This window comes from Myotis brandtii, unplaced genomic scaffold (genome assembly GCF_000412655.1).
Source record: "Myotis brandtii unplaced genomic scaffold, ASM41265v1 scaffold1844, whole genome shotgun sequence".
Lineage (NCBI taxonomy): Eukaryota > Metazoa > Chordata > Mammalia > Chiroptera > Vespertilionidae > Myotis > Myotis brandtii.
The window spans coordinates 828-12,176 of record NW_005356853.1 but is presented as its reverse complement, the minus strand read 5'-3'; the positions used below and the strand labels follow the sequence as shown (position 1 = coordinate 12,176).

The following is an 11,349-nucleotide window of genomic DNA, read 5'->3' as shown; positions in this document are numbered from 1 at the left end:
AGTGGTGGCCACCTTGAGACCCAGGACTGGTCTGTGGGTCCTGCCTAGCAACCTTCGCTCCTGTCAACAGTCCTCTGGGCTTCCCTGTTGACCCAGGGATTAGAGAATGCTGGTTAAGTAAATGTTACCAATAGGCCCCTCCCTTCTTTTGTAATCTCCTCCAAAGGGAAATCCCCTGCATGTTGATGGACAGCAGTCCCCTCCCCTAGTTTCATGATAAATGTTGTTTATAATTAACTAGTGGCCTGGTGCACGAATTCGTGCACCAGTGGGATCCCTTGGCCAGGCCTGTGGGATCGGGCAGAAACTGGCTCTCTGACATCCCCTGCGGGGTCCCGGATTGCGAGAGGATGCAGGTCAGGCCGAGGGACCCCACTGGTGCACGATAGGGGCCGGGGAGGGACGCAGGAGGTTGACCAGCTGGGAAGGGATGCGGGAGGGCTCCAGGGCGAGTCCGGCCAGTCTCACTCAGTCTTGATCAGCCGGACCCCAGCAGCAAGCTAACCTACCGGTTGGAGCATCTGCCCCCTGGTGGTCAGTGTGTGTCATAGCAACCAGTTGTTTTGCTGTTTGGTCGATTTACATATTAGACTCTTATTATATAGGATTTTTATTGATTTCAGAGAGGAAGGGAGAGGGGGAGAGAGAGAGAGAAACATCAACGATGACAGAGAATCATGGATCGGATGCCTCCTGCACGCCCCACACTGGGGAATCAAGTCTGTAACCCGGACATGTACCCTAACTGGGAATCGAAGGGTGACCTCTTGCTTCATAGGGTAGAGGCTCAACCACTGAGCCACGCCCCTCCCAGTCCCCCCCACCCCAAAACGTCTGCAATTCTTGAGTTCCTAACCCGTTTTGGGCTTCTTTCAGTCTCCCTATTCCCCTTCCCGCCCAAGCAGCACTCCCCTGGGGCCGAGTGACCGGCAATGTAGTGGTGGCCACCTTGAGACCCAGGACTGGTCTGTGAGTCCTGCCTAGCAACCTTCGCTCCTGTCAACAGTCCTCTGGGCTTCCCTGTTGACCCAGGGATTAGAGAATGCTGGTTAAGTAAATGTTACCAATAGGCCCCTCCCTTCTTTTGTAATCTCCTCCAAAGGGAAATCCCCTGCATGTTGATGGACAGCAGTCCCCTCCCCTAGTTTCATGATAAATGTTGTTTATAATTAACTAGTGGCCTGGTGCACGAATTCGTGCACCAGTGGGATCCCTTGGCCAGGCCTGTGGGATCGGGCAGAAACTGGCTCTCTGACATCCCCTGCGGGGTCCCGGATTGCGAGAGGATGCAGGTCAGGCCGAGGGACCCCACTGGTGCACGATAGGGGCCGGGGAGGGACGCAGGAGGTTGACCAGCTGGGAAGGGATGCGGGAGGGCTCCAGGGCGAGTCCGGCCAGTCTCACTCAGTCTTGATCAGCCGGACCCCAGCAGCAAGCTAACCTACCGGTTGGAGCATCTGCCCCCTGGTGGTCAGTGTACATCATAGTGAGCGGTTGAACGGCCTTTAGCATATCAATAGCATATTGTGCTTTGATTGGTTGACAGGCCGACAGGACAACAAGACACTTAGCATATTAGGCTTTTATTATATAGGATTATATAGGGTAAGTGGATGTACAGAATGAACTGGTGATTATAATGAATCAGGGACATAGAAAGGGAATGGACTGACTATTCTTGGCGGGGAAAGGGGAATGGGAGATGCGGGAAGAAACTGGACAAAAATCGTGCACCTATGGATGAGGACAGTGGGTGGGGAGTGAGGGCGGAGGGTGGGGCGGGAACTGGGAGGAGGGGAGTTATGGGGGGGAAAAAAAGAGGAACAAATGTAACCTGAACAATAAAGATTTAATTTAAAAAAAAAAAAAAGAAACAGGATCAGCCTAAACTTAAAAAGAGTTCTGTAAATTCAACTGCACCTCCCAAGGTATTTTTTTCCATTGATTTTTAGAGAGAGTAGACGGGAGAGGAAGAGACAGAGAGAAACACTGATGTGAGAGAGACCACATCAATTGGTTGCCTCCCGCATGTCCCTGACCAGGGCCGGGTGCCTGCAACCAAGGTATGTGCCTTTGACTGGAATCAAATCCGGGACCCTTCAGACCGTAGGCCAAAGCTCTATCCACTGAGCCAAACCAGCTAGGGCTAAAAAAGTATTCTACTGATATACACAAGCTAGCATTGTGATGCAAATTCTAAACAATGCTAATTTTCAGTCCAGTAGCCATCAGTTGGTAGTCATAATATCTGCTTTCCTGTTATCTTTGCAAACAGTTTTTCAGGACACAATGTTGCTTTAGGCCTAGTCCAAAGGTTATTTTGCCCTCTTTTAACATACCAAAGATTTGTTTTTTAAAATCTTCATTGTTGAAAGTATTACATATGTCCCCTTTTCCTCCCATTGACCCCCTCCAGCCCGCCTCCATCCCCCACCCCCATCCCAGGCCCTCAGGACCCCACTGTTTGCTGGGAGTTATGCATACATGCAAGGTCTTTGGTTGATTTCCTCCTCCACCCCTGCCCTTCCCTCTGAGATTCCGCACTCTGGTCCGTGCTTCCATGTCCCTGGATCCACTCTGTTCATCAATTTATTTTGTTAATTAGGCTCCTATATGAGTGAGATCATGGGATACGTGTCTTTCTCTGACTGACTTATTCCACTTAGCATGATACTCTCCGGGTCCCTCCATGCTGTCTCAAAGGGTAAGAGATCCTCCTTTTTCACAGCTGCATAGTATTCCATGGTGTAGATGTACTACAGCTTTTTTATTCACTCGTTTGCTGACAGGCACTTGGGCTGTTTCCAGGTCTCGGCTATTGTAAATTGTGGAGTAAAGATGCTCTTCAATGTTATTGAAGGTCTCCGACTATAATGTAATTGTCACACAAAATGTGATTGTAGGTGAAAATAACCTTTCGGTTTGGATTATGTCTGCACAGGCGACATCGTTGTCCACATGGAAGCACAGGGATTTATGAAAATTCTGGCGCGTTTTGCCCAACAACGGAATATTTGGAAAAATATCCCACGTATGGCAACGTCCCTCCAGCCCAGAGTCTCAAACCCAAGCCGGAAGCCCGAGCGCACGGTGGTAAAATGGAAGGAATAACGACATTCAAGTAAATATTGAGCGGCTCTTTGCTTCCCCTCTTTTCCTCCCAACTCTTCTGGGTCTGAATAAAGGTGTTGAACTCTTTCAGTGGAACTCCTCTGTGGATGTAAGTTGGAACCCATCCAAGAAACAAGAAGCTAGTGGGGTCATCACGTGAGAAAAAAAATCAGAAAGACCAGAACTGAGTTTGAATGACAGGCAATGAGCTGGGACATAGAAGTTCTACTGAGATGTTTTGACCTGCTAACATCCCTTGTATTTACCTGTTTTCTGCTGTCACCATGACCTAGAAGAATGTAGTAGTTTCCTGACTGTTATATATGTGGCTCCTCTGATGTGTTTTCTATACTTTAGCTGGCCAGAGTGATCTTTTTTATTTTTATTTATTTTTATTATTATTTTTAATCCTCATCAGAGGGTGTTTTTCCATTGATTTTTAGAGAGAGTGGAAGGGAGAGGGAAAGACAGAGAGAAACATTGATGTGAGAGAAACACACTGATAGGTGGCCTCCTGCACGCGCCCCCACCAGGGCCCGGGCCGGGGAGGATCCTGCAACTGAGGTACGCACCCTTGACCAGAATCGAACCCGGGATCCTTCGGTCCCCAGGCCAATGCTCTGTCCACTGAGTGACACCGGCCAGGGCAAGATGATCTTTTTTAAAAATGCAAATCGAATCCTTTGGCCTCCCTGCTGAAAATCCTCTTATACTTTTCTATCATATGTCTTTCTTTTTTAGAGAAATCAAGTGCTTTATTTTTCGGGTTGCAATTTTTTGAATTGAATTTATTGGATTTCATACACACACAAATCTTTACCAAAACCCCGTCATGGCTTGGCCGCTACTTGCTTCTCTAACTTTTTCCCCCTACAATTCCCTTTGGGCCCTTACGCTTATATCCCACTAGAGGCCCGGTGCATGAATTCGTGCACCAGTGGAGTCCCTCGGCCTGGCCTGCGGGATCGGGCTGAAACCGGCTCTCTGAAACCCCTGAGGGGTCCCGGATTGTGAGAGGGTGCAGGCCAGGCTGAGGAACCCCACTGCTGCAAGATCGGGGCCAGGGAGGAACGCAGGAGGTTGGCCAACTGGGAAGGGACTGCGGGAGGGCCGGAGCGTCTGCCCCCAGGTGGTCCATGCATGTCACAGCGAGCGGATGAGCGGCCTTAGCATATCATCAGCCTATTACGCTTTGATTGGTTGAACAGACGACCGGACGACCGGACACTTAGCATATTAGGCTTTTATTCTATAGGACAGGACATGTTTCATTTCTCACAAGCCCCAGGGGTAACTTGCCACAGAGCCTCCCAAGATACGGGTTTACCTGCCTGAGAACTCCCCGCCCTCTGACCCCAGTTAATGCCCCTTCAACCTGCACAACTCCACTCAGGCATCCTTCTCAACGCCTTGGACACCTCCCCCAGCGGCCAGTAGGTGGACACCCCCAGGCCAGCACCCCAGGCCAGCTCTCCTGGCGTCTGCCTATCATTTATCATTAGGTTGGTCTCCTGGTTCCGTAAAAGCAGGAAGTGTGTCTGTCCTTGCTTACCTCAGCCTTCTGTTTTCACAAACATAGGGCAATGCCTACGAGCGCGTAGTAGGTCCTCAATATTTATTCAGCGGGTGATTAAAAAAAAAAAGTCCTCCTGAGCCTACACTTTTCATTCAGACTGAGCCTTCTTCATCTCGTTGTGTATCTGTCCATACAATGGCTTCATGTTCTTGAGTCTGTTCACGTGCCCACGACTACATTCAAGGCGCGGTCTTGGGCATGAAGTACAAAATCCTCCATGAGAGGCTCCTGCTTTCAAGGAACTCATCCGTCAGATTTCAATAATTTGGGGTTTAAAAAACACGCACTCTACCATAAGCATGTCAAACTCGTGGCCCGCGGGCCGCATGCCTGGTTTATTTGGCCCGTGTTAGCCTTTGAGTTTGACGTGCTTGCTCTACAACAATATTCATTTTTAATGTTATCCGTTCCATATATCCTATATAATAGAAGGCTAATATGCAAATTGTCCCCTCGACCCGGAGTTCAACCAGGGGGCGGGGCTGGCCGGCCAACTGCCCATGGCCCCTCCCCCTGGCCAGCCCTGCCCCTGACTGATTGGGGGTGGGGCCAGCCCACCAACCTCCCATGGCCTCTCCCCCAGGCCCAATTGGGGCCAATTGGGGCAGGCCGGCCAGACTCCACCTGTGCATGAATTTGTGTATATATATATACACACACACACTAGAGGCCCGGTGCACGAAATTTGTGCACTTGTTCCTCAGCCCAGCCTGTGCCCTCTTGCAGTCCAGGACCCCTCGGGGGATGTCTGACTGCTGGCATAGGCCCGGGGACCAGGCCTAAGCTAGCAGTCAGACATCTGATTGGGTCTAAGCCAGCAGGCAGACATCCCTCTCGCAGTCCGGGGTTCTCACAATCCAGAACCCCTTGCTCTTTACCGTATGCCCGCAGCAGAGGTAGGAGAGGCTCCCACCACCGCCACTGTGCTCACCAGTTGTGAGCCCGGCTTCTGGCAGACGGACGCTCCCGCCTTCGCAGTGCTAAGGAGCAGCAAGCCCCGCTTCTGGCTGAGCAGCGCTCCCCCGTGGAAGCACACAGACCACCATGAGGCATCTCCTGCGTTGAGTGTCTGCCCCCTGGTGGTCAGTGCGCATCATAGCGACCGGTCGTTCTGCTGTTTGGTCAATTTGTATATTAGGGTTTTATGATATAGGATCTTTATTGATTCCAGACAGAAAGGGAAAGAGAGAAACATCCATGATGAGAGAGAATCATGGATCGGCTGCCTTCTACACACCCCACACTGGGGATCAAGCCCACAACCTGGGCATGTGCCCTGACCAGGAATCAAACCGCAACTTCCTGGTTCATAGGCCGACACTCAACCACTGAGCCATGCCAGCCAGGCGGTGTTACCGGTTCTCATTTCGTTTTCCATAGAGCTCAATCCGACCGCACGACTGAGGTGACCTCAGAGTTGGTAGAAGTCTGCCCCGAAAGGCTGACATGACTCTGGACACGTCAAATGTTCTGGGGACATGTCCGATGAGTAAAAGTGCACTTACCCTTTACTGCTTCTTTCTAAAAAGTTGCTTTGGCCCTGGCTGGTGTGGCTCAGTGGATAGAGCATCGGCCTGCAGACTGGAGGGTCCTGGGTTCGATTCCCGGTCAAGGGCACATGCCCGGGTTGCAGGCTCCATCCCCAGGGTGGGGCGTGCAGGAGGCAGCCGATCCATCATTGTCTATCATATGGATGTTTCTCTCTCTCTCCCTCTCCCTTCCTCTCTAAGATCCATAAAAATATATTAAAATAAATAAAAGTGGCTTGGGGTTTGGCGGTATACTTTCTAACAAGTAACTAACCTGGCTAGAGAAAGTCAGACTTCCTCCTCCTCCTCCTCCTCCTCCTCTTCTTCTTTTTCTTCTTCTTCTTTTTTCTTTAAATATATTTTATTGATTGTTTACAGAGAGGAAGGGAGAGGGATAGAGAGTTAGAAACATCGATGAGCGAGAAACATCCCTCAGCTGCCTCCTGCACACCCCCTACTGGGGATGTGCCCGCAACCAAGGTCCATGCCCTTGACCGGAATCGAACCTGGGACCCTTCAGTCCGCAGGCCGACGCTCTATCCACTGAGTCATACCAGTCAGGGTGAGAAACACAGACTTCTAAGCTTTCTCCGTCCTCCCCTGTGTATCCCACGTCCCCCTGACCTCCCCCCCTTCCCCTCTCGCTGGCGCTCGGGAATAGCAAAGAGCAACTCGCAAGTTGCAAGAGTCAGAGGCATGGGACTTCTGCTGCTATCCATCCACTAAATAATCAATATTTATGGAGCATTTATTCCGTGTCAGGCACCTGGGATACAGGGATGAGCAGAAACCATACAGTCACGACCTCTCTGTGAAGGTGGTAATCAAAAACATCCCTCAGAATAAGAATAAAAGTGCAACAATGGCCCTGGCCGGTGTGGCTCAGTGGACAGAGCATCGGCCTGCAGACTGAAGGGTCCCAGGTTTGATTCCCGGTCAGGGCACATGCCTGGGCTGTGGGCTCGATCCCCAGTGCAGGAGACAGCTGATCCATGATTCTCTCTCACCATTGATGTTTCTATATCTCCCTCTCCCTTCCTCTCTGAAATCAACGAAAATGTATTTATTTTTTAAAAAAGTGCAACAGTGATAAAAACGATGAAGGCAACTGGAGAGCCAGAATAAGAGAAGTTGGGGGTTTTCGGGGAGATGCGAAAAATGAGCTAAAACAGGAAGGATGTGAAGCAGGTAACTGGATTTTTTAAAAAGTATATTTTTTAATTATTGATTTCAGAGAGGAAGGGAGAGGGAGAAAGAGAGAGAAACATCCATGATGAGAGAGAATCATGGACTGGCTGCCTCCTGCACACCCCCCACTGGGGATGGAGCCCGAAACCCGGGCATGTGCCCTGACCGGGAATCGAACCCAGGACCTTTCAGTCCTCAGGCCGACGCTCTATCCACTGAGCCAAACCGGCTGGGGCTGAATGTTTTATGTAGAAAGGTGGGAGTTTATTATTTAAAGCTGAGCAGGAGGAGAGCATGTGCCCAGACTTTAAGTAGAGTCTTTAAGTAGGATGTAGGATGGATAAGGATTTTGACAACGTGGACCCCGAGGGCACATTTAAAATTTATTTCAGATCCATTAAAATTTTCACCTGAGATTGCCTTACAGGTTAGGGAAAAACACTCAATTGTGGGAAGATTTTACTTACGTAAGATGCAGTTACCTAGCCCTGACTGGTGTGGCTCAGTGGATAGAGCGTTGGCCTGCGGACTGAAGGGTCCCCGGTTCCAGTCCGGTCAAGGGCATGTACCTTGGCTGCGGGCACATCCCCAGTGAGGGGTGTGCAGGAGGCAGCTGATCGATGTTTCTTTCTCATCGATGTTTCTGGCTCTCTATCGCTCTCCCTTCCTCTCTATAAAAAATCAATAAAATATATATTTTTTAAAAAAAGATGCAGTTACCTAAAGATCCATTCTGATGATGCCTTGGAAACTGGGATGCTTGCCATACTTATTTCTCGAGGTATTTAGTCACTGGGTAGAGCATAAAGGAGTTCAGTTATTTCTTTTTAAAAATTTTTAAAATATATATATTTTTTATTGTGCACTGGTGGGGTCCCTCTGCCTGGCCTGTGCCCTCTCGCAATCTGGGATCCCTCGGGGATGTCGGAGAGCCGGTTTTGGCCTGATCCCCGCAGGCCAGGCTGAGGACCCCATTGGTGCACGAATCCATGCACCGGGCCTCTAGTATTTTCATATTGAAACGTGATGATCAGTATCTAACTAATGGTAAAAACCTCAGCTAGAAAAATTCCCTAGTTATTCGTCATCTGAAATGTTCTGTGGTCACGGGCAAGCTGCCCAGTATTCTGAAGTCATTACGTGTCATTGTTCCTTACGTGCATTGTATGAAATGATGTTTAGCGTAGTCATCTTTGTTAGTCTATTAAACAGAGATATTCCAAGCTGATGTTGATTAATTTTTACAGTAACGAAATGGGCTATTTGAATTTCTCTTTTTTTAAAAAAAAAATCTCTCTCTTAAAATTCATGCTAAGAAGATTTATTTGGTTCATTAGGAAAAAGAAAACTTAATGGAAAAACTACAGAAGGATTCCCAGGTAGTTGAGAAAGTCCAGATGCTCGTTAAACAGGATGAAGAAATCATGGCAGAAGAAGTCAGGATTGTGGAAGAGCACGCTCAGGTAAAATTAAAACAATAACCAACAGAGGTCACTTGGAGATTTCCAAAATTATTCCCTAACGTCCCACATCTAAAAGGTCGGCTAACTGCTCTTCAATATACACTGAGTGGCCAGGTTATGATGACCACCCTATCAGAACTTCATTGACACTTCCGAAAATACTGAATATTGAAAACTTCCTAAGCAAATACTCTCAAGGTTTTATTATTATTATTATTTGCATAACTAATTCACTTCATTGTACTGATGGTGGTGGTCATAATAATCTGGCCACTCAGTGAATCTATAAAAGCCTAAGTGACCATTATGACCAGATAACCAGACGACCAGCCGGTAGCTATGGTGCACACTGACCACCAAGGGGCAGACGCTTAATGCAGGAGCTGCCCCCTGGTGGTCAGTGGGCTCTGACAGCCAACCTCCCACAGTCCCTCCCCCTAGCCGGCCGGATTGGTGCCGATTGTCTACCAGGCCGAGGGACCCCACCCGTGCACGAATTTGTGCACCAGGCCTCTAGTTAGAAATAAAAGAATCTATGAGGCTATGTGTCAAATTTCTGTATTTCAGATCGGATTACCGCCCCTACGAAGTAGTCCCCCCGCCTCGCCACCTACCAGAAGAATACAGACCCAAACAGGGGGACATTGATCTCGACACCACCTACAAACGGGACTTTAACGCGTATCCGGCGCAGCCCGTGGCGAGAGTCCGGCCCCTGGAGAGACGACACGTGAAGAAAGGGAAGCTGGACACTGTCCCCACATACAAAGGTAACCCCATTTCTAAAAGGACAGAGACAGCCCAGCCGGCGTGGCTCAGTGGTTGAGCGTCGATCTATGTTACATTCAATTCTTAGTCAGGGCACAGGCCCAGGTTGCAGGCTCGATCCCCAGTGTGGGGCGTGCAGGAGGCAGCCGATCAGTGATTCTCTCTCATCATTGATGTGTGGGGCGTGCAGGAGGCAGCCGATCAGTGATTCTCTCTCATCATGGATGTTTCTATTTCTCTCTCTCTCCCTTCCTCTCTGAAATCAATAAAAATATATTAAAAAATAAAATAAAAAATGACGGAACCGAAACACTGGGACTCACATGTAGCTTTGACATCTAACATCCAGTCATTATTTTGTTGTGTTGCCAAACGTAGCCCTCCTGGCTTAGGAGAAATCACTTTTCTCTTTGGTCGAAATAATATTGTATAGTGAAAAAAAAAAGACCATTTGGCTGATTGAGAGTTAAGAGACCTGGATTCCGGGCCACATTCAGCCACTTGCTTAGTTTTGCTACATCTCAAAGCATACACACAGCCCGGCCGGCGTGGCTCAGTGGTTGAGCGTCGACCTATGAACCAGGAGGTCAGGATTCGATTCCCGGTCAGGGCACAGGTTCAGTTGTAGGCCCAATCCCCAGTAGGGGGCGTGCAGGAGGCAGCCGATCCATGATTCTCTCTCATCATTGATGCTTCTCTCTCTCTCCCTCTCCCTTCCTCTCTGAAAGTAATAAAAAAAATTTTTTTAATTAAAATGTATATTAACAAACACACACATAAATACAAAGGATGCCACAGGGCAAGCATTCAGGTCACATTTGTCATGTTATGCCACATGAAGTTGGTACCGTTGCGGTCCTTCCATCCCAGAATGAGTTTAAAGTCTACCAAGCATCTTAGCAACCTTCTTCAAAACCAAGGAAAGTGTAGATTTTAATTCAACCATATCAATCATTGCATTAAGGCCCTGGCCAGTGTGGCTCAGTGGATAGAGCGTCGGCCTGCGGACTGAAGGGTCCCGGGTTCGATTCCGGCCAAGGGCACATGCCCGGGTTGTGGGCTCGATCCCCAGTAGGTGGCGTGCAGGAGGCAGCCGGTCCATGATTCTCTCTCATCATTGATGTTTCTGTCTCTCTCTCTCTGCCTCTCCCTTCCTCTTTGAAATCAATAAAGACATATATTTAAAAAAAATAATTGCATTAAGGTAAATGATCCAACCACGGTGATTAAAACACAAAGATTGTCATAGTACATTGAAAAGAAACACACAAAACACCCAACTATGCGCTATCCCCATAAAACCTACTTTACACCCAAAGATAGAGACGAGTTGAAAGTTCAGGGTGGAAAAATATAGGCCGTGCCAACTCTAGTGAAAAACAAGCTGCAGGGTCGACGATATTAATATCAGAAAAACGTAGTCTTCAGAGCAAAGACTATGACCAGGGGTTGTGAGGGACTTCAGCTCAGGATTCACAGACTCATCCTCCAACCCTCGGTTCATGGAATACACTTGAGCCCTGCCGGCGTGGCTCAGTGGCTGAGCGCCGACCTAGGAACCAGGAGGTCACAGGTTCCATTCCCGGTCAGGGCACATGCCCGGGTTGCGGGCTCCATCCCCAGTGGGGGGCATGCAGGAGGCAGCCGATCAGTGATTCTCTCTCATCATTGATGTTTCTCTCTCCCTCTCTCTTCCTCTCTGAGATCAATAAAA

The 11,349-nt window shown here is 48.9% G+C and overlaps 1 protein-coding gene across 1 annotated transcript in view; it reads right to left on the bottom strand.

Annotated features, from left to right (window-relative positions):
• Positions 1–2,562, bottom strand: part of EFTUD1 (elongation factor Tu GTP binding domain containing 1) — a gene marked incomplete at its 3' end in the record, with an annotated part of 54,561 nt that extends 51,999 nt beyond the window's left edge. The window contains exon 1 of the mRNA XM_005864023.2: positions 2,545–2,562. Coding sequence (XP_005864085.2) covers positions 2,545–2,562 — 18 coding nt within the window. The remainder of the gene's footprint in view (positions 1–2,544) is intronic.
• Positions 2,563–11,349: the final 8,787 nt, after the last annotated feature.